This window comes from Diabrotica virgifera, chromosome 1 (genome assembly GCF_917563875.1).
Source record: "Diabrotica virgifera virgifera chromosome 1, PGI_DIABVI_V3a".
NCBI lineage: Eukaryota > Metazoa > Arthropoda > Insecta > Coleoptera > Chrysomelidae > Diabrotica > Diabrotica virgifera.
In genome coordinates, this window is record NC_065443.1 from 138,344,823 (window position 1) to 138,369,342 (window position 24,520).

General features: G+C 33.7%; 2 protein-coding genes across 2 annotated transcripts in view; both read right to left on the reverse strand.

The window, feature by feature from the left end:
* LOC114330297 (uncharacterized) overlaps window positions 1–1,970 on the reverse strand; it is an 85,783-nt gene extending 83,813 nt beyond the window's left edge. Inside the window, exon 1 of the mRNA XM_050644897.1 lies at window positions 1,782–1,970. The gene's annotated coding sequence lies outside the window, so the exon portion shown is untranslated. The remainder of the gene's footprint in view (window positions 1–1,781) is intronic.
* Window positions 1,971–2,056: 86 nt separating this feature from the next.
* LOC114330295 (signal transducer and activator of transcription 5B) overlaps window positions 2,057–24,520 on the reverse strand; it is a 126,278-nt gene continuing 103,814 nt past the window's right edge. The window contains exon 14 of the mRNA XM_028279620.2: window positions 2,057–17,044. Within this exon, the coding sequence (XP_028135421.1) occupies window positions 16,924–17,044 (121 nt within the window). The 3' untranslated portion in view covers window positions 2,057–16,923. The remainder of the gene's footprint in view (window positions 17,045–24,520) is intronic.

Consider the following 24,520-nt stretch of genomic DNA (forward strand, 5'->3'; position numbering starts at 1 on the left):
AAAGACTCTGGAGTATCTAGTGACCACGATGAATAACACTGTCAAAATAGAATATAATAAATAAATCGATCTTAAAATAAATTAAGGAAAAACATTGTCAGATATAAATTGAGTTTACATATATTTATAAATAATTAAAACAATTAAATAGCACAACAGAGTTATTTTAATAAAAATCTACAAATAGCAAACAAAACTTTTCACCAATTGGTACGCTTTCTTGGAACAGCAACTCAGAAAACCTCCGAGTACTCGGTGTGTACCAATCCGTTTGCATCAACTTAGTACCGAAAACCCTCGAAACTCCAGAAGATGACGTGCCGTAGGCACAATGTGATTCGTGGGTCGAATCTGATAGTGGATGCATGTTTAGCAACCCCAAAAACCTATGAGTAATACATTTGATTCCTCCAAAACTCCAGAAGATAACCTGTCTTACGCACCAGGTGCTCCTGTGTCTGTACTGATCACGTATTCGTGTTCAGCAACCTCAAAAACCTATAACTAAGCCGTTTGCATTAATGTAGTACCGGAGACCCTCGATACTCCGAGAGCCCCTTTCATTGACCTTAGAAACCAGGAGTCGGTTCTGGTGGCATATTCGAGTTTTGCGACCTCAAAAAACCCTCCAGTAATTCATTTGCATCAATTAAATGCCGAAAACCCTCGAAACTATAGAAGATGACGTCCGTTGAAGGTAAAGGTCGCCATTGGACAGTCAGGAAAAAAATCCTAGACTACTAGTACAGTGGAACCTCGATAAGTCGGCCCCCGATAACCCGGACCGATTTTCATCAAAAATTTAAATAATAAAAATGTATGTATTATGATAAAACATTTTATCTGTAGCCTCTTCTGGAATGTCTTAAAAATATTGAGTTTCATTGATAAAACTTCGCTTTGACTAGATATAATATTTGAGAGATAATGGGTATTTGTGTAATTTGAACTATACGATAGTAAAAATGACTCATGGCACACGGCTGCGGCGGCAGAGCGACGTTCATTATCTCGGGCTATCGCAAACAACAGGCACCTGTTGATCTTTTATTTATTTCTAACTGTCTTTTAAAAAATTCTTACAATGGTCTTTTAAACAATGAAAGAGCCACTGTTCTTATAACATCGTTCCGACTGGCACAACCGAAACTAACTGAGTTTTTTTACCTAGAAATGAACAATACTCTATAATTATACTATCTATACTATACTCTATACAACTATAGGTAAGTTAGATGTGTACTGTGCATATATATTTCATGTTATTTTAATTATAACGGATTTATCTATAAGTATACCGTATTTTATTAATTTTTACCATGCTCTCCGGCTAACCCGGATCGGCCGCGGTCCCGATTAATCTGAGTTATCTAGGTTCCACTGTACTTTTCTTTGATCCAAAATTCTACATGTTGCCAGATAACCAGTAACTCAGGGAATTGGATACCCAGTAAATCTTATAATTTTCCGAGTTTGTGCCTGTATATCTTGAAAATCCTCCATACGATCGAGATGTGCCAAGAGAACTTTTCATCAGAATGCTTCAAAGAGTATTTTCCAAAAGTATGAACTAAATCCACTAGGACCTAATTTCCATAAGGTCTGCGCGGGGTACTTTAAGAGAAGAAGACTACCACAATAGAAAGGAGTGGCGATTAGGAACGGAAAGGCATTGAACGCTATAAAACCTGTTTAATATAATATAGGTATACTTAATATCTACTTGTAACTCTGTTTTGTATTTACTCTGTATTTATAGTAGTCTAAACTTTGTAACTAACCTTATCTTTTATGTATTCTTCTTACTGTTCTTTTTTAAGTACTTGCCTTGCCCTTAGTTCTTAGTTTCAGATTTTTGGGTTGCAGAAATTGTCTAACCATCATTTTATTGGTCTCCCAGTTGATCTTCTAGCTGGTGATTTATCTCTTGTCTTTTACTACCATTGCTTATCTCTTATTTCATATTTGTCTTTGCCTCTATAAATATTTTGTCCTGTCAAGAAACTCAATAACGTCATATAAGGTTAAACGATGTGTAGGAGATTAAAACAATTAGTCGAGATCCAATTATTAAAGTATTTATTGCCAATTAAAAATAAATGTACAACTCAAAATACAGTTACCGTTAAAATTGTAATATGACATACAATCAAAACCGGATAGCTGTAGTCTGATTTATCCACAGCTAACTGCAGGGTTGAAATCGTTAACACTATACTAAAGAACAAACATGAAGAAGCGTACAATGTTAAATTTTTTAAATCCAAATGGTCATATGATAATATCTAAAAAGAATTGATACTATTGTCAAAAAAATTCATCCCCCAGTGAGTGTGCCTACGTTTGATCCCTATCGACCATTTAATTTGTACTAATATTTTATTAATTCTCTAAAATATAATTGAGTATCATTTGGTACGATATTGATCATTTTCTACTTCTAGTATATGGATATTTTTTCAGGAAAACTGGTCTGTTAAAAAATAGGAGTTACGAAGTGAAGAATGCTAGGCTTGTGCTTAGACAAAGAACAGCAAATTATGAAAGTGAAGATATCAAGAAACATTAATAAGCAATAACTGTACATACAATGACAAAATACTATAAACACATAAAACTATAAAATATACCTGGAATTAAAAAATAGGAGTAAGCCAATGTTATGCTCAAGTAGCTCAAGAGATATAAAAACACTGGAAGAGATAGAGACTTAAAGAAAGATGGATACGAGGTGTGTCTTTTTAGTTTTGCATAAAGCCGCATATAGGGCGCCACTGATAAAACATTCCGACATAAATGTAACCTTAAACTCTTGTTGACATAAATCCATAGTTTCATTGTGATACAACAAGTCGTGTAGGTTCCCCCATTTGCTCACAAAAGAGCAAAAACGGTTTGCGTCAATTGGTGTCGAAAAACACCAATTGTTTGTAACGGTTCAACAAAGGAAGCTCAAAAACTTTTATTGTATTGTTAGTGGCGATGAATCTTGGATTTACGAACCGGAAACTTAACATCAATTCGCTGTGTGGTTATTTCGCGATGGGGAAAAACCAACAAAAGTCACCCGTTCTCGAAATGTATTAAAGAAAATGGTCGCAACTTTTGTGTCAAAATCTGGTCATGTGGCAACAATTGCTTTAGAAGATCGTAGAACGGTTATTTCTGATTGGTATATAACCGTTTGTTTACCAGAAGTACACGACGGCGAATCATCCTACATCAGGACAATGCAAGTGCTCACACTGCCCAAAAGACAATAGAGTTTTTGGAGCTTCAAAACATCGAATTGTTAAACCATCCACCGTATATCCTCGACCTCAGTCTCAACGATTTACTCACGTTCCCAAAGATAAAGGATTCAATGCGTAGGAAGTGATTCCAGTTGCCACAAGAAGCCATCGATACCTTTAAAATAGCGATTTTACAGCTGTCAACTGAAGACTGGAATAACTGTTTTACCAATTGGTTTGAACGTATGCAAAAGAGTATCGATCTTAGCGAGACATACTTGAAAAGCAATAAAGTACTTAAAGTCTATATATTTTTTGTCTTTATGGCTATATTTAAAACTAAAACACAAAGCCTCATAACATGTAGATCAGAAAAAGAAGTTCATCGGATTATACCTTCAACAGCAAGTTAAATAGCGATTTGCAATCTGCATACATTGAACCCTTTACATCTAAAAAACATTTTAACAATACTATCAATTCTTTTTCGTATCCCCATAAAACTTAATTTCGTAATACCTACAACTATATTTTTAACCAGGAGACCTAATATGTACCTAACTGGAGCTTAAAATCGTATACTCCTTTACAGGGTGGTTCTACTTGGGTTTTGTTTAGTTATGGCTAATTCAAATGTTGTGCTAAACAACGTTGCCAAACAAACTAATTTTTTTGCGTAATTCATTTTGCAGTGCAATAAAAATCTACTGAATTGTTTTTACGATTTCTGTCCACAAATAGTAAGATAGTGATCAAGAGTTTACCGAGCTATAGAATCCTATCTCTCATATATACGATAGACTCCATTTGCCTGCGTATGTTAAGGAAGATTTTCCAACTTTGAAAAACTTCTAATCAGTGAGAAGCTCCTTACAAGTGTCTATTATACGAGTCACACTGAATATAAATAGAGCCTAGACAACCCAATGAACTACTAAGGCGACAAAAAATAAGATCTGAGATATGCAACAAAAGTCAATAGGTTTGTTCGTAGTACAATCAGCAACTGTTGCCAACCATCAGACGCATGCGCAGTTAACATTTAGCGATGCGCAGGTAACAATTAGCATCCGTAGACTACGAACGTGCATGCGTCTGATGGTTGGCAACGGTTGCTGATCGTACTACGAACAAACCTATTATATTATTGATAAATGTCAATTTTGTTGTAAAATCTGTAGTCTTAAAATATTGAAATGCTTTTCGAAGAAATTCGCAGATTGGAAGTAACGCGTAAGATCTGTAATGCAGACGATACCTCTTAACAGTTTTTAAATCAGAGAAACTTATGTCTGCAGTAGATCATGAGCTCAGGGTAATATATTGACATTTATCTATCGCAAAGATAAAATGTGTAATAACATTAAGAGAATTGCTGAACAGAGCGTACACTAAGATAAGAATTTTTGTCGGATTCACTGACAATTTTCCAATGAAGTTTGAATTACATTAAGGTTCTTCACCGAGTCCCTACCTGTTTAATCTTGTTAGGGATGTACTGACAGTGAAGGTAAGGCTCTTTGGCTAATGCTATTGTCAGATGATGTCGTGTTAGTGAAGGAGAGCAAAGATATGTTGTAGTAGATGATAGAGGATTTGAGGAGTGCTACTGCAGAAACAGGACTAAAAGTTAGCATGTCGAAAACATGAGTATGTGGTTTGGGTCATCGATTTGCTTGGACTGCAAGCAGGACAATTTAAATACCTTGGCTCCTATATAATGGAAAGTTGGGCACTAGATCGGGAAATTGCCCACAGGATACATAGTCCATGTGGTGAGACCGCTCCCGTCTGGAAAAATTTCTGATTCGGTTTCTTTGTGGATTCCTATTCAAAAATGTCCCCTTTAAACAAATCTGAAGGGTGCCGGGCGGAATTTTTGGGCAGAAATTGTTTAAACAATTTTTTTAAACAAATACAAAAGATTACGTTTTTTGCTCCGGAACATATATTTTTAAGTTTTGTCGGTCATTCTGAACAAGAAAGGTATCTTGTAAATTTTCTCAAAAATTGATAGTTTTCGAGTTATTTTAAAATCTGAAAAATGCGAAAATACGCATTTTCGAGGCTTAAAAACTCGTATTCAAATTAGTATTTTTGAGGTTGCCAGATACTTAAATTGAAGACTAAATATTCAGCTTCCAGATTCTGAAGAGTGATCGCGTCTTACTTTAATTTGTACTGTTGTTTTTTAATTGTTAAATATGCGTGTTTATCCGATTATTTTGCCGGTGCGTCGCGCTCCATTTCAAAAATCTCCTATTTTCCTCCGAAAAATATTTTTTCTAGATTCTTTGGAACATTCTAAATAAAATAAGTTTCTTGACATTTTTCTCAAAAGTTAATAGTTTTAAAGTTATAAGCGATTTAAAATCCAAAAATGCGTTTTTTGTCATTTTTCGGATTTTAAATCGCTTATAACTTAAAAACTATTAACTTTTGAGAAAAATGTCAAGAAACTTATTTTATTTAGAACTTCCCAAAGAATCTAGAAAAAATATTTTTCGGAGGAAAATAGGAGATTTTTGAAATGGAGCGCGCCGCACCGGCAAAAAATCGGATAAACACGCATATTTAACAATTAAAAAACAACGGTATAAATTAAAGTTAGACGCGATCACTCTTCAGAATCTTGAAGCTGAATGTTCAGTCTTCAATCTAAGTATCTGGCAACCTCAAAAATTCTAATTTAAATGAGTTTTTAAGCCTCGAAAATGCGTATTTTCGCATTTTTCAGATTTTAAATCGCCTATAACTCCAAAACTATCAATTTCTGAGAAAAATTACAAGATACCTTTCTTGTTTAGATTGACCCAGAAAATCTAAAAATATATGTTACAGAGAAAAAAACATGACCTTTTGTATTTGTTTAAAAAAATTGTTTAAACAATTTCTGCCCAAAAATTTCGCCCGGCACCCTTCAGATTTGTTTAAAGGGGACATTTTTGAATAGGAATCCACAAAGAAACTGAATCAGAAATTTTTTTCAGACGGGAGCGGTCTCACCACATGGACTAACAGGCTGGTTGGATTAACTGAGGATTTAGAGAGCAGATGCCAAGGGCAATCAGTATTAGACGATTCAGACACTCGGGATGAGCATACGACTCTAGTGCTTTGCTACCAAGATGTCATATCATTTGGCAACTCCATGGAGTAAGTTAACACATCTACAGTTCCAGTTATATTTAAACTTATCAGAATATCATTTACTTCGTATTACATGATCAGAGCTTCACCATTTCAAACAATTACAATAGATTTTTATGTCTAACTATGTTTTATTGTGCTTTACTACAAATGTAATTTTTTATTTTTAAACTCTATATCTAAAATATTCTTCGATGATCAATTTAGAAAGAAAAATGCAAATTAAAAAGTTCATGGCGTATAATGAACATCAAATGAAAAACAAACACTTTATCTTTCTTATATACCTCTATGATTTTTATTAACACATGTACAGCTCAATACGGCCCGTGGAGTGCAGAAAGACAAAGAAAGATTTAACACGTACAGTAGTTTGAAGAACCACCCTTAATTATACTTTTACCATTCTCCTGTTTGCTAGAGCTGCGATTTCTCTTCTATGGTACAATCGGTTATAATTATCTTATCGAGTAAAATATCTGCATTTCAAAATTTAATAGAAAATAAATATAAAGAGCGGTTATTATAAGTTACTATACATACTACACATAGTATGCTGTAGCATATTTCCTTCCACCCTGTATAAGATTTTATATAAACATTCGAATTGGATTTAAGGATCTTCGAATAAGAATAAACAAAATTGGAATGTTTATTTTCTCAGCCCAATATGCCTTGGGTAAATCACGTCATTGTTTTTAAATCGTTTTATCTGTAAATCTCTAAGTTCCTATTTGGAATAGTGTCTCAACGCTTCCTCTAACGCTTTTGGAACTGTGTCTCAGAAATGCGAAGGATCATTTCTTCACTGCAACGAGAAGTGGTCCCTTTTTTGCGCTAATAATTGTGTTGAGTTGTGCCAACTGATGATTTATATATTTACCACCATAAACATTTCATTGTTTTACCGTTTTAATTAATTAGCCAGCTAATTTCATATTTTCTACATGTACAGTAACATTGATAAGAATTTAAGATTAAAACGTTGGTGACAGGTTTTGCCATTTAAAAAAAAAGAAATATAACGGTGAAGCTTTCTAAAACTGTCATTATTATAAACAGTATGTATGTATAAATTTATATAATACTCAATAAGATAACTTTCCCATATATACCAATAGATTAGAGAAGAATGACCAATTTTCTTACATCTCCGAATATTTGTGCTCGTAACACTGTCCAAGACACTAAAATTTGGTAATATTCCCATTAAACTTTCCCTAATAATACTAATACAAATTACATGCTGTTTACAGTAAAAGTAACTAGCGGTTTGCTGAAATGAATTTTCAACTGATGTTTCAACTAATGAATATGGTTGTTCTGAAGCTATTTTCTTGTGGCATTTTTATAATCAAGTATATTCAAATGGGAAATAAGCCACAATTTTACCTAAAAATGATTTTATTAAATTTATTAAAAAAAAGAAATATAACGGTGAAGCTTTCTAAAACTGTCATTATTATAAACAGTATGTATGTATAAATTTATATAATACTCAATAAGATAACTTTTTATTAATATAAATTAATAAAATCATTTTTAGGTAAAATTGTGGCTTATTTCCCATTTGAATATACTTGATTAATGAATATGGATTTAGTCAAAGAAATGCATATGTGCTAACACCTAAAATTAAAAAAAAGTTTGCGAGTACATATTTGAAAAGTTATTGAGTAGTGAAAAAACCCTCGTCGGGTAAGTTAAATTCTTTTTCGACTTCATTTAAATATTATATAGAAGAAAGATATTATTTCTTTCTGTGTAGGGTTTTTTCAACACAAATAATCCTGGCTAATATTCAGCCGACATTCACAATTGAAGCTATTAGTGCCTGAAGGTGCTACCTAACTCATTTTTTTCAAAAATGCCAAAAATGGTATGCGTGAAAGTGTTAACTCATTTTCTTGCGTTAGTAAAGATTTTGGTTCATAAATGTCGCTAGAGACCCTAAAATCCAATGTTAAAAACACGTAAAGTTAAGTTTTGTCCAAAGTAGTCCGAGCAAGAAGGTGTTAACTCTTGATATCTCAAAATTGTTAAAAAATGACTTGACACCTTCATGCACTAATAGCTTCAATTATCTCATACCGTTTTGCATTCCTGCCTTTTCTATCGATGAGAAGAGAGTGAGAAGTATTAAAAAAAACTGTTGTTATCAAGCGTGTTATTCAACTTTACGGATGAAAACTATGTCCTGTGTTAAATTTGAAAATTAATTAAATTGCTTAGTTACTTTTATAATAAACAGGCAGTAATTTGAAGTATTACATCTAAAGAAAGGGAAATAAAGACGCATTTTACAAAATAGGCGAATTATTCTCTAAACGTAAATAGTAAATGTTGGTAAACTACCTCATTGTCAATAACAAACTATTGATTACTAGGCACTTACAATATTATACTAATCAACATTATGTGCCGTTTAAATATCTCCCTATTGTAGTCAAAATAAATTAATCTCAAGATATCAAGAAATGAAATCCTCACGTATACAGGGAGATTCATTAAGAATGTCCAATCTCAGAGTTGTAGATTCTACACCTCAAAATATTATGATTCTGCCCAAAGTGCCTTATACAAACAACCAATTTAAATGGACATGAATTACTACAGTATATACCTCGTACCTTAAGCCAAAGCATGTGGTTTGGTTGGAATGGTCGTGGAAGTGAGTTTGCTTGGCCACCAAGGAGTCCTGATTTCAATCCTTTGGATTCTTTAATTTGGTCGCAAATGCAGGCAATTTACAAAAAAAGAATTAATTTTTTAGAATTGTGACAGAAAAAGGAAGAAGCCACAAATGTGATTAAAAATAATAGTCATGGGTTATATGATTTAAAAGATCTTTGCGAAACCGGATCATAAAGTTTATTGAAGTAAATGGTGGACATTTTGAAGATTTCCATAAAATTAAAATTCATTGGGCTTTTTAGAACCAAATAACTTGATAACCGATCGAATTACATGAATCAAACAAAACTAACTTTTTTAGAAGTATAATTTAACGGTCTTCATATTTTTTTATTATTTTACCCATAGAAAATTAAAATTCATATTTAAACTTTAAACACTACTTAGATATTTCGGAAACTAGCAATATTTGTATAAGGCATGTTGGGCAGAATCAATATATTTTCAGGTCTAGAATCTACAACTCAGAGATTGACATTGACATTATTACTGAATTACCCTGTATGTTAGCTTTTTAATATCCACAATTTAGAATATACGTATATCGACAGTTTAGAATTTTCTTACACAGACTACCACTCTACGCGAATTAGAATATAGCCAAAAATATCTCTTTACCGTATTATAGGATTTTGTAACAAATATTTAACATTTTTCGTTGATTTCTAAAAATATTCATTTGACAATTGCGATAGTTTACCAAACGTAAAATTTATAGATAGTCGAGATTGTCGTAACTTTTATAAAAAGTGCAATAAAGCATATATCTTTCTAAAAATAGAGGATTACATATATCAGCTATAACCAAAAACAATAGACCTGAAAAACGCCAAAGTATTCGATTCGTACGAAAGCTCTCGGCCTATACGGAAATACTCGCCGTCTCTCGGTCTATAACGTACTCTATAAAATTACAACAAAAAAGGTTCGTGTTAAAATATATGTAACAAATATTACAAATCTACAATACTAAAGCACCATGAACAATTGAAGTAATAATGAAATTATACAACAAATTGACGAGTATATTGCACTCCTTTGATGATGACACTAAGTTTGTACTCAAAATATTCATAAATAAAAAAATTGATTTCTAATCGTGACGTATATATTACAAACATTATTTTTTACTTGTACATATTGGTAAGAATTTTCTCTCTAAGTGTACAATCGTTTCTAAACTATTTTTATGTAATGTATACCTCAACAGATTTAACAAAAACCCTCAAGATCACTTGCATCGCACTAACGAACGTCTGTCTTCTCTTCTCTTGGCGGTTGCAGATAAATTGGATTTACTGTATGTTACAGCCTGGCCGTTTGTCCAACTTCAAAAAGGCCAACTGTATTGGGGACTACTGGATACTGAACTCGAAGCCTAGGTCCAACCCCTGAAAACTACCTAACCTTCATACAAATCTTGCAGATGTTAGCAATATCAAGAAGCTGCAGGAAACAATTCATCATAAGTCAAATAATGGACTGTGGCAACGCCACTATGACAGCACTGAGCGAAGCTAGACAGAAGAAATGGATAGAAACCATCGAGCTTAGGAAATGTCTCACATCAACAAAATTACTTGGAACCTGACAAGAAAACTAAACAAAGGTAAGCAAAGCGCCTTCGAACGTTACTCTTCAACAGCCAACATAATACCACACATAAAAAATAGACCTAGCTCTCGTGGACCTAAACGTCAGGTACGACACCGTAAACCACAGAAACCTGAGAAAGCCATTCTTAAGGACTACCAACTCGTCAAAATGTGAAATCACTAATGCAAAATAGACTATTGATAGAAAAAGTCTCTGGCGTACTCAAACAAACGGCTTGGCTCAGGGTAGCCTACTAGCAGCTACGCTTTTCAACCTACATATACACCAATGATCAACCAACGCCAAATTTTACTAGGAACTTCTTATACGCAGACGACTTAGGCGTCATAGCCCAAGGGTCAAGCTTTGGAGAGAGCGAACAAAAATTGGAAGTAGCTCTGAATTTTATGTCTAGTTATTTAAAAAAATTGCAAAAACCAAATCCAACCAAAACTCAGGTCAGCGCTTTCCACCTTCAGTCCGTACTGGCCAAAAGGAAACTCAACATCACCTGGAATAACACCTTGCTAGAGCACACCATATGTTTAACGAATAATAGGAAAATACCAGGCTGGTCTCAGAGGGGGTAAATCGCACAATTCATCAGATTGCACCCCTGAGACAAATTTTTGAAAAAACAGTGGAATGCGGCGTAAATATTACCACATATTTATATACTACAAGGCAGTCTACGACCCAAAATTTTAGCAAAACTAACTTTCGAAAAAGTTGAATATAGAGGACGAATACAGGGGAACTGTCTGAACCTCTTAAAACAAATAACGGGCTGCCCCAAGGAGACGGTCCTTGTTAGACCCATTGGCTAGAGAATAAATGGGAAGACCCAGAAGAAGAGTCATTGATAACGTCCATGAAGACATGAGAAATAAGGGAATACGTGCTTGGCAAATGAATACGATGGCTAGAAACGACTAGAGAGAAATGCTTAAAGAGACTAGGACCAGGTCTTGAAACAAGAAATGTCCTATTCACTACACAAGCGCTTTTTCAACATCATTTCTCAACCTCTTGCATCCACTGTTGGATATAGGTCTCCTCCATTGTTCTTTATCTCGTGCCTTCTGTATCCAATTTCCAACTGTTTTTCTCGAGTCATCTATCCATCTTTTTGGTGGTCTACCTCGGTGTCTTTTATCTTCCCTAGGTCTCCATTCTATGAGTCTTTTGGTACAACTACTACCATTTAAACGTGCTACATGTCCAGCTCATCTCCATTTGGCTTGTGCAATTTTTTCTATGACATCTGTCACTTTGGTCATCTCTTTCACTATGCTATTTGGTACCATATCTCTTCTTGTTATTCCCAACATTGCTCTTTCCATTTTTCTTTGGGTTATTCTCAATTTATTTGCAGAATGTTTAGTCAAAGTTATGGTTTCGGAATCATATGTTATTACTGGCAGTACGCATTGGTTCTAAACTTTTTTCTTCAAGCAAATCGGTAGCGTTCCTTTTAGAACATGTCGCATCTTGCCACACGCTTTTTCAACATTGCACAGGTAAATAGAGGATACTATAGCATATTATAGTAGTTTTATATCAATTATATATCATACACGTTTAAAAATCAATTTTTCTTTGTGTAGTCTTATTATAAGAATGTATTAAACATAATAATTTCTCCATCTCTATGTTTGTATCAGAACTACAAAATATCAAAAATGTTAATGTATTACAAAAGGTAATATGGCAAACTTTTGAACGATTTGGAGATTGTGCTTGTGTTGTCCAAAATAAAATATTGAGATGCCATCTAAACAACGTACGTGTAACTAAAATAGTTTTGTTCAAGTTATATGTACAAATAAAATTGTGTACTATCTAAAACCGACTACTCCTTTAGTGCGCGTGTAAAATATGGAAGCATAAAGGTATATGTGACACCCTGTATGATATACTAACAAAATGTTGGTTTTGGTTATGTATATTAGATGGACCAGCGATTTAAAATTTTATATTTTTGACGTTGTCAAATATACAGTTTCTGAGGTATACGGATAATCTGCGTATTTTTAAATAGGACCGCCCGTATATTTTTATTAAACAAAATTAAAACCGATTATACAAAAAATGTGAATGGGCCATCAGTGCTTCTCAGTTCGGGTTTAGGCAAGGTTTAGGAACAAGAGAAGCAATAGTAGCAATACAGGTGCTGGTCCAAAATTGTTACGATCAGAGGAAGGACGTGTTCATATGCTTTTTAGATTACGAAAAAGCGTTTGATCGTGTCCAATACCACAAGTGAATGCAGATCCTCAATAAACTTGATATAGACCAAAAAGACATAATATGCATTGAAAACTTGTACTGGTATCAAACGGCATAATTAAAAATAGACAATTCTATATCCAAACCCATACATCCATTCAACCATGGGTTCGACGGGGATCTGTGCTTTCCCCTCTTTTATTTAACATTTATTCGCAAGCCATATTTCACGAGTCTTTGGAAGATGTAGAGATGGGAAACAAAGTGAAGGGAATCAAAGTATTGATCAACAACATACGATATGCTGATGATGGTGTCTTAATTTGTGACAACATACATGTTCAACAACTTGTCACCATAATCGGAGAATACAGTAAGCAAATGGGATCAGAGATTAATACCAAAAAGACCAAATTAATGAGCATCTCCAGAAACTTGGATGCACTTGAAAACTCCACCATAACACTGAATACCAAGTCCATTGAAAGAGTGAGTAAATTGAAATACCTGGGAACGTGGCTTTTTGAAGACTGGGTATCGAACAGGGAAGTAAAATGTCGCATTGAGCAAACTAGACCAGCTTTCGTAAAATTCAGGAAGGTACTGACCTGTTCAGAGTTTGATCTTCAACTGAGACTAAGGTTTACTAAGTGCTACGTATGGTCAGTGCTGCTATATGGCATAGATGGTGGTGAAGTAACGTTTCACCCTGTATACAAATAATGTTCGTTACACAAACCAATCCTAAATCTCAGGAATGAACTAACCGGTCGCTTAAAAAGCCGCCAAAACGAAAGGTCTACCGCGCTTTTCTAGTTTCAACAGACCAGTTCGCTATCAGTCCTCAGAAAGAACAGTCGCCAGTCGCTTAATATCGCAATCTTCTTGCCGCTAAAAATATCGCAACAGCAATGTTGCCAGTATTACTCGTAGCCTAGAACATTCTTGTACGCAGCAAACCTTATTGTTGTAGTAGTTATACAGTGAAGTGAAGTGACAGTCCAACGTCAGTGTTATACGTACGTCAGTGTCATACGTCAGTTATACGTACTTTACCATCCTAGTTTTTTATTCACCATTCTTCATACAATAAAATTTGTTACTTGTAAACCGCTTTTCTTTCCAGCCCATGGCTGCTGGTCCTTCGATCTATTCTTAACTACGCCCTTTCTCAACCAGATGGCTGGACAATCAAAACGAGGGATATAACCAGATTAGAAGCCTTCGAAATGTGGCTTTATCGCCGTATCCGAAAGATACCATGGACGACGAAAGTCACAAATGTAGGTGTCCTTAAAAAAGACGCCAACTTTTCGAAACCATCAAGAAATGAAAAACGGCGTATCGGGGTCACATCATGCGAAACGAAAAATAGCAATTCCTTCAACTTATAATCGAGGGTAAAATTGAAGGCAAAAGAGGAATAGGACGCAAGAAAATGTCCTGGCTCCGAAACATAAGGTAATGGACAGGGATTAACGACATACAATCTTTGATACACATTGCAAGAAACAGAGAGTTAATGGAAAATGTGATCGCTAACATCCATTAGTGGGTTTGCATCTGAAGAAGAAGAAGTATATTTTTATGGGGTTTTTTAAAAAGCAAAGTGTGTGCAGATAGGACAAGAACTAAAAGATAGAATTACAGAAGATATAGCAGTCGTTTCTCCGGACAAGATTAGAAAACTCTTAGATGAATTTTCATTCAGAATGGATTTCTGTTTCCAAAGACAAGGATATCATATTGAACACCTATCTGTTTATACAGCAATATTAATTACAATCCTAATGTCTGATTAGGATTAGAATTGTAACAAAAGATTGTAATGTTTCATTTAAAAATACGCATATTATCCGTATATCTCAGAAACTGTACATTTGGCAACCTCAAAAATATAAAACTCTAAATCGCTGGTTCATCGAATATACATAACCAATATATTCTTACTATATCATATGGGGTGTACAGATATCTTTGTTTCCATACTTTATGCGCGCTCTGTATAATTTGTCAAAACTCACAATCCTACTAAAAGGAGCAGTTTTATAAAAAGATAAATATCATCAGTTTCATAAAACAAAAAGGAATAATATACACTCACATTATTTTAACCCATTCGCTGCCTATCTAAGAGGATGGAAGTCAGCTAGGGGCCATTTTGTTGAACGGCACCTGACTGAAGCAATCATACCACGCGCTTGCCACGCGCTGGCGCGTTATCGGCAGCGAATAGGTTAAAGGAAAAACCTTGCAACACAAAACACAATCGTCCAAAAAAACGCAATAAAATATCTAGGTAATCTAATTAAAAAACTGTAACCATATTTAATATAAACAATGGTTAATCTAAACCTTGCGATAAAATCATAATGTACAATATACTATACAAAATAACTCAGTCCCGAGAGACACAAAAAAGTAATAAAAAATACTTTTTTTTCTTTTAAATGAGATTTTCATTTTACAGAAGGCGTTTTCCAATAAAATGTACTTACAGTTAATTTTTAACATTTTAAGCAACGTTTTTGCATATTGTCAAATATTGATATGTTTTATTAGTGATTCGACTGCGTATCGCCAATTAATTTTTAATTAAACCACAATTAGCAAATGATTGTCCGAGTTTGAATTTTAGAGACAACAACAGAGGAAATAAAAGGAGCTCTCTCTGAGACGAAAAACAATAAACCACCTGGAGAAGATGGGATAGTCATAGAACAAATCAAAGAAAGAGGAGAAATGTTAATAAGTGCGTTAAAAAGATGTTCAATATTTGTTTAACAAGAGGCGTTTATCCCAATGGAATGATGCAATAATAACGATAATGCACAAAAAAGGTGACATTTCAGACCTAAAGAACTACAGACCTGTTAGTTTACACTCCGATACATACAAAACATTCATGAAGATAATATCAAAACGGCTTGTGAACCAACTGGATATTTACCAACATTGCGAACAGGCTGGGTTCCGCTCCATATACGGTACAAATGATGATCTATAAGTTATTAAAACGCCAATAGAAAAGTGCATAGAATACAAGCCTATCTTTCTTTTAGTCGTGGACTATGAAAAGACGTTACTATAGATAGATCATCATAAAATGCTTCGAGCATTGACTGAATGCCTCATTGACCAAAATATTGCCTTGATTAAGAGTATCTATGAAACTGGTACAGCTTGAGAGTATCTCAACTACCTAACATTTGCCGATGACATTGTTTTAATATCTGATACGAGTTGATAAAGCTACAATGCTGGAAACTGGTTCTATGAAGAGTAAAAACCAGTTGGTCTTAAAATTAACACCTCAAAGACAAAATATATGACCAACATTGTAGTCAGCGATAAATTCAGATTGAAAGATATAATCTCGACCAATTACTAGCTTACAAATATCTAGGCATCTAGGGCCTAGGGCATGAGATTCGCTTAGGCCGAGATAATCAGACAACTGAAATACAAAGGATAGCATAGATCCCTTCACAAGCGAAATTATACCAACTGGTTACGAATTGATTGTTCATCGACGGTATTTGACAGATTTAGCACCGAGTGACTATTTCCTGTCCCTAAATTGAAAAAATAGCTCACTCTTTTATTATAACATATTAGATCACAGCCTAAACGCAAACTATATTGATGAGGTAGAACTAAATTGCTTTTCTAACGGATAAAGAAGTTGAAAAAGTTCTTAAATTACTGCGGTAAGAAATTGTGAAACTCTGACAATCATTTTTGAGCTTAATGTTGTTAAGTATTGCACAGATTAACAACTTAATGAAATAAGTTTTTTCAAGTTTGTATTTGAGAGTTATCACAGATTTGTATTGCCTTCTGTACAGTGAAATTCGTACAGTAAAAAAAACAAAAATTAACCCGCTTCTATATAAATCTCCAGGGACTGTCCTAATAAATAAAAATAAAAAACAAAAACATCCTACCTTAACATCAATAAAAAGTGGATGGCCATTTAAAAACAAACAAAATAGTTTCACAGTAGTTGTACTCTTCGTCTTCACTGCTTGTAGCTCATCATTTCAAAATTGACCAAAACATTCAAATCGTCCAACTGATCGAGATACTCCATGGGACCGCCCATGTTGGTGTTGACCGTCGTAGCCACCGAACCAGCGCAACTGCACAGACACAACCAGACATTACAGTCGGAAAAATGAAAGAATACCCATGAACGATCACATCAATCACTTATTTTGTATTTGCTGTATTTTTCTATAACAAACGTTTCGTTATTTATAGAAAAAGACAGCAAATACAAAATAAGTGATTGATGTGATCGTTCATGGGTATTCTTTCATTTTTCCGAGTGTACATACTGCAACACAGACTACCAATAAAAGTGAAATAACATTGTTTCGTACCATTTGCCAAAGTTTCTAAATCGTTAGTTATAGATATTTAACAAAAATTGTAACCACAACATTGCTCTATAGTAAAATTATTAAAACTATCATTTCTGAAAAGATAATGTATGCCCTTAGAGGGCCGTCAGCTCAGGCAGTAGAGTGTCTGCCTTTCACGCAGATGGCCTGGAATCGAATTCCAGCGCCGGAGGGTTGTTTCGTTTTAAACATTTTGTTTTAATCAACTGTTTTAAACATGTTTTAAACATTTGTTTATGTTTAAAACATGTTTAAAACACTTAAATTAAACAAGTGCTTTTTTCATTTTCTTTATTAATATAACATCAAAAAAATTCTCAAATACATTATATAAACTTTTTAACATAGGTACATATTATTTATTTATTAATAATCGAAACACAAAAAAATTGGAAAACTTAAAACATTTTGCATACAAGAGGTAATCAATTTCTCAAAACTGTTTCAGACTCATAGCCCAGTAAATGAACGGGAAATTCGGCGATACCGTGTAATTTTCAGGGGCAACTCCGAATTGCATGAAAATTTGGATTTAGGTTCTACTTACCCTCCACTTCAAAGTTGAAATTGTGCCGTTGGTTGCTTTTACTTGGGGGGTGGCAGTCACCCCTTCTCGGGGGTGAAAAAACATACGTTCAAGATAAGACCGGAAATGGATAAATTGACTGATTTTAAGCAACTTTTGTTCTATAGAGTTTTTTACTTAAGTCAATACTTTTCGAGTTATTTGCCACTGAAAATGTTGATTTTTCGACAAAAAAACTACGTTTTCAGACGGTTTTTCGCAAATAACTCAAAAAGTAAATATCTTATCGAAAAAAATATCCTCAGCAAAAATGTAGCTTATAAAAACCCCAAAAAATGGTGTATCAGTAAAGTCTATCAATCAAATAAGAACAAAGTTGTAGCTCATGAAAAATACGTTCTTATTCGTCTAATTCCAAATCGAATATTTCAAGGTGAAATCACCGAAAAATTAAGCACTTTTCGGGAAAAACCCATTTAAACTTTTTTAAAGTGTTAATAAAAAGCTTTGTTTTAATTTTTAAACAAAAGTTTTAGCGTTAAAAATAAGCGAGTTACGCTCAAAATAAAGTTGGCCCTCTTTTTTTGTAAAACATCATGAAAATCTCGCCGTGTTTAGCTCCCCAAATGAAATTAATCGCTACCGCTTTACAAACAATTTACTTACCTATCTATTTTTTATATGATCTGTCAGTCTCACCGGTTTAAAGTGTTTATTTTTGAAAGGGTTATAATTGAGAAAGCTTGAATGGGTCACTAATCACGAGCGTATGCAAATTTTGAACAGCCATATCTTAACCAATTTTTGTCTTACGGAGAAACAAAATAAAACTAGCATATTTATAATAGCAAAATCTACATTTTTTTACTCTTTAAGATTTTTTTTATCACTAATACTTTTTAAGTTATTTTGAAAAAATGAAATTTTTCGAACATTTTTAGAAAATTTTATTTTAATATAAAACCAAATGTTTTCAAAAATAAGCCCTTCAAACCAATCAAACTTACAGATCATATAAACAATACACATACAGTTAAAATAAATGGTACAGCCAAACGATTAATTTCATTTAGGGTGCTAAATAGAGGGAGGTTTTCACGATTTTTTTTTACCAAAAAAAAGGGGCCAACTTTTTTTCAGTGTAACTCGTTTATTTTTGATGCTGTAAACTTTTGTAAAAAACAAATAATAAGCCTTTTTCGATACTTTAAAAATGTTAATGAGGTTTTCCCGAAAAACTCTTCTTTCTTCGGTGATTTCGCGTTGAAATTCGATTTGGAATTAGACGAATAAGAATGTATTTTTCATGAGCTACAACTTTGCTTCTACTCAATTTGTAGACTTTACCGGTATACCATTTTTTTTCGTTTTTTATAGGGTACTTTTGCTAAAAATATTTTTTTCGATAAAATATTTACTTTTTGAGTTATTTGGGAAAAACGGTCTGAAAACGTAGTTTTTTTGTCGAAAAATCAACATTTTAAATCGCGAATAACTCGAAAAGTATTGACTTACGTAAAAAACTTTATGGAACAAAAGGTCCTTAAAATAAGTCAGTTTATCCATTTCCGACCTTATTTTAAACACGTGTGTTTCACCCCCCGAGAAGGGGTAAATGTCACCCCCCAAGTAAAAGCAACCAACGGCACAAATTCAACTTTGAAGTGGAGGGTAAGTAGAACCTAAATCCAAATTTTCATGCAATTCGGAGTTGCCCCTGGAAATTACACTCCAAAACGGTCATTTATTGGGCCATCATAGTAATCTTGTAATTTAAATCAGTCACGTCATCACTGATGGAATTAAGCTCTTTAAAAATTGAAACCAACTTAGCAGCTTTGACATTGCCTAGCCGATTACGTAGTTTGGAATGGTAAACCGTATCGTATGATGGAAAGAGTCTTTCTATGTTGGCTGACGATGCAATAGCTGTGTGAAGCTGTTGAGGAAGTTTCAATGCTGCAGAATCTATTTATATTTTTTTTAGAACGCCACCATGCCAATGGTTTTACATTCTCAATTATGGTTTGTTTTTAAACCAAGAGGAGAGTAAACTGAAAACAGATTCACACCCAAGAAAGTCAATAGAAAAATCACCAAATACATATTCTTTTTTGGTTGTTCATATCGGCCTTCGACGGTAATCCATACATAATTATATTATACTAATACATCGCTAAAGAGTTCTAAAAATAACTGTTTTTATATAAAAGTAGACTAAAAATCTAAAAATTAAAGGAATAATGCAGAAAACGCCAAAAATCGCCGATATAACTTAATTAACGTATGAAATGCCAGAAGTGTCACAATTTCATAAATGTCATTAATGTCAAAATTTCATAACAGTGGAGTAAACTTGTCTGAGGTTGGACCAATTACAAACAAGCATTAAGGCGCGGTAAATTTGAATTACTCCTCTTGGTTTAAAAACAGACCATATATGTTTAGACAACATACGGTTTAAAGGATACGCACTTTGTCTGGTAATAATAATAATCTAAAATGCTTTTGGATGATAATTTATAATGGATGGATAAGTTTATTTTCACTAAAGCGACGATCAAGAAAATTTGCCAAAAAATGAGCTGAAGTCACCAAATCATTTGCATGTTTAAAAAAAAACACTAATCACCACCAGAAACACCACAAAATAACTGGTAATAGATGTTATTGCAATAGCCAACTTGTAATGCGGGTTTATAAATATAGTAAATATAGTCTGGGGTTCCCCAGGCAATAGCTCCTAATTTTGCAATTGGTTTTCTTATCCATTATTTAATAGAATAATAGATCAAACTAAGAAAAGATAATAATTAGATGTCTAAGAAAATATGATTTAAACAATGATTTATTCTAAGTTTTATTTGTTTAAAATATAAAATTTAAAAACAAAAACATTTTTAAAGCAAAAAAAACGTTTAAAACAAAAAAACATGTGTTTTAAACAAGTTTTATTTGTTTAAAACATGCAATTTAAAAACAAAAAAAAACATGTTTAAAACAAAAAAAACATAAAAAAAAACGTTTGTTTTGTTTAAAATTAAAAAAACATGTTTTTTTGCAACCCTAAGCGCCGGTGGGAGCATCTAGATATTTTTAAAAGTATCTACTAGCGCCAGATGTATTCCTGAATAAAATGAGTACCTTGAGTAAAACCAGGGGTAGTAATAGGCGGATGAAGCGTAGCGCCGGCCCTACCTTCCATATCCGTATCCGTAACTTCCTTGTATAGGTACTGTAGGCTCAAGAGATAGAAGACTACCATGTTATAATCCCAAAGCCGCGCTAGCGGTATTAGTCCATTGAAATGTTACATTTTTTAAGCATTAGAGAGCATTTTTCAGAGGATGCAATTGTATTTTTTTGACGTGTGGTGGGAGGGGTAAGTGTAAGCTTTAAGTTTAAGTTTGTGGGGTTGTCACTCTTGTCCTCCGGCCGCCATCTTGGAAACAGGGGTGCAAAGAGTGGTTTTCGCTAGGTATCTCGTAAACTAGCAACCCTACAGAAAATTTAGTGACATTATAGCAAATTAAATTTTCTTCTTTTTGTGCAGAGGTGACTCTGTTTTTTCAATATGCCTGCAGTACGTTATCGTTCCATTGTTTTCGTAGTCTTCCCACTGATCGTCTTCCTATTGAATGGTCTCTCGCCGTCCTTACTGTAGTACATTCTTTCACGGTTTTTGCTCTAAATTTTAAAGAACCGCTTGGATTGATATGAAATTTGGCATACGCATAGCTTACATGTCAAAAAAAAAAAGTGATATTGTGCCGATGTGTGATTTTGCCCTGGGGGTGACTGAAAAAATATATGTCCAAAATAAGTCCGGAAATGGGTAAACTGACTAATTTTAAGTAACTTTTGTTCTATAGAGCTTTTTCGCCAAGTCAAAACTTTTCGAGTTATTTGCGAGTGAATATGTTCATTTTTCAACAAAATAACCACATTTTTATACGGTTTTTCGCAAATAACTCAAAAAGTAAATATTTTGTCGAAAAAACGTTCTTAGCAAAAATATAGCCTGTGAAAAAGTAAAACAAATTGGTGTAAGCGTTAGGTCTCTGGACCTCGTAGAACCAGAGTTATAGCCAATGAAAAATCGATTCATATTCACCAAATTTCAAATATTTCGACGTGAAATATCCAAAAAATTAAGCACTTTTTGGGTAAAATCCATTATAACGTTTTTAAAGTGTTTTAAAAAAGCTTTATTCCTGTTTTTATAAAAAGTTTCTAGCATTAAATTTAAGCAAGTTACGCTCAAAATAAAGTTGGTCCCTTTTGTTTTGGCAAAAAAAATCGGGAAGACCACCCCCTAACTAGCAACTTAAATGAAATTAATTGTTACCGCTCCACAAATTATTTTACTTATATTGTGTTTATATGATCTGTAAGTTTCATCGATTCAAAGTGCTTAGTTTTGAAAAAATTTGGTTTTAAAGTAAAATTTTTTAAAATCTTAATTTTGAAAAATATGCTTTTTTTCAAAATAACTTAAAAATTGTTAGAAATACCAAAAATCACCAAAAACCAAAAAAAGTCAGCATTGCTTTTCTGAATATCATGTATTTTCTTGTTTTTCTGTTAGACAAAAATTGATTAAGATTTGGTGTTTCTAAATTTGCATACATTCGTGATCAGTGACTCGTTCAACCGCTTTTAACTACAGCCCTTTCAAAAATAAGGACTTTGAACTGATGAAACTTACAGATCATATAAACAATACATACACGAGTCAAGAACTTGTGAAGTCATAACGATTAAGTTCATTTGAGATACTAATTAGGGGGTGATTTTCCCGATTTTTTTACCAAAAAAAAGGACTAACTTTATTTTGAGCGTAACTTGTTTACTTTTGATGCTAGAAATTTTTGTTATAAAACAAAAATGAAGCTTTTTTTTAAACACTTTAAATAAGTTGTAATGAGTTTTCCCCGAAATGTGCTTCATTTTTGGTTGTTTCACGTTAAAGTATTCCATTTGGAATTTGACGAGTATGAACCTAATTTTCATTAGCTATAACTCTGCTTCTACTCAGGCCCGACCAGAGGGGGGGCAGGGGGGGCAAAATCCCCGGGGCCCGGGGCCCAAGGGGGCCCGGGCCCGGCCGTTAGCAAATTTAAAAAAATTCCTTTTATTAAAATATTTTACAACAGATTGAATTTGCTTTCGGTTTTAATTATGAAATTATTATAAGGAATATTATGCATTTGGAAAAGGCAATATGCAAGAAATTATTTCTTTGCATAAGTTACAATTAATAAAAATATATCGGGAATACATTGCGCGTGGGAGCCCCAGATCGGAAGTGCATCCTCATGGCGTCAATTTGGGTGAAAGTGTTGGTACCCATGAACTACAGAAGTCAACTACTTCAAACTATGGACGCTACTTTGGATGTTGAGAGTAGTAATATAGAGAGCCTAATTGATGATATAGCCTTAAGAAATAACTGGGACAAGATATTGTCTGAATGCAAACATGTTGCAAATGCTTATGGTATCGAACCGGAACTCTCCACTTCCCGTGCGAGAAAGAGGAAGACTTTTCACGATGGAACAGCTACAGAAGATGTAATGTTAAATTTATCCCCGGAAGAACGCTTCAAAACAGAAGTTTTTTACGCAATAATTGATGTAATAAGGAGTTCGAGTTTGGCAAGCGAGACGAGAGGTCGTGTGGCAGGTGTATTGGCGATAAGGTAATTTCGAATTCGAAACCTATCACAATAAAAACACCGGTTTTTTAAAAGACCTATCGTTATCGATAATCGTTAAACTTAAAAAGCGTTCTTGTGCGAAATAAAAATAAACTTCTAAGTGTATAATAATAATATTTATATTAGTGCTGAGGTTAACATTTAATTTAAAATGGCCAGTGGCGGAACAGGAACAATCCGAAAGGAAACCTATAGAAAGAATGAAGAACTATCTGATAGTGGCGACGAAGAATCTAAGAAGAAAAAATATAAAGAAGATAAATTATATTTTGAAAAGAGTAACCTGACGAGACGAACACCGAATAAAAGCAACGACACAAATGAAGAGATGATAAAAATGATGCGGGAAGTTATGTGGAAAAATGATGAAATGATGGCAGAAATAAGAACCATACGGAAAGACCAAAAAGAAACGATGGAATATATTAAGGAGCTGAAAGAAAAAAACGAAAAATTGGAAGAAGGTTTAAAAATGGCAAACAATAGAATAGAACAATTGGAAAAAGATAGACGGAGAAATAATATAGTATTAAAAGGCCTAACACTAGATGCTACCGACGGAAAGCCTGTAAAGGAGTCAGTAGAACACTTCATAGGAAGAAATCTGAAATTAGAGGTCAGACTGAGAGGAGCGGTGAAGATCGGCGACCAAATCTTTGTAGCAGAAATGGAAAACCTAACGGATAAGATGAGTGTACTAAAAAACAAAGGAAAACTGAAAAATCTACAGGGACAAAAGGTGTATATAGAATCAGATTTAACAAGAAAGGAAAGGGAAATACAAGCAAAAATTAGGAAAATGGCAAAAGAAGAAAAAGACAAAGGTAATACTACGAAGATAGGATATATGAAACTGGAGATTAATGGAAAGGAGTGGAAATGGGACCATAATAAAGAGAAACTTATACTAACTCACAGAAATATCGGGGAAGGGACTTCAAAAAACTAAAAGAAAATAATGAGACCG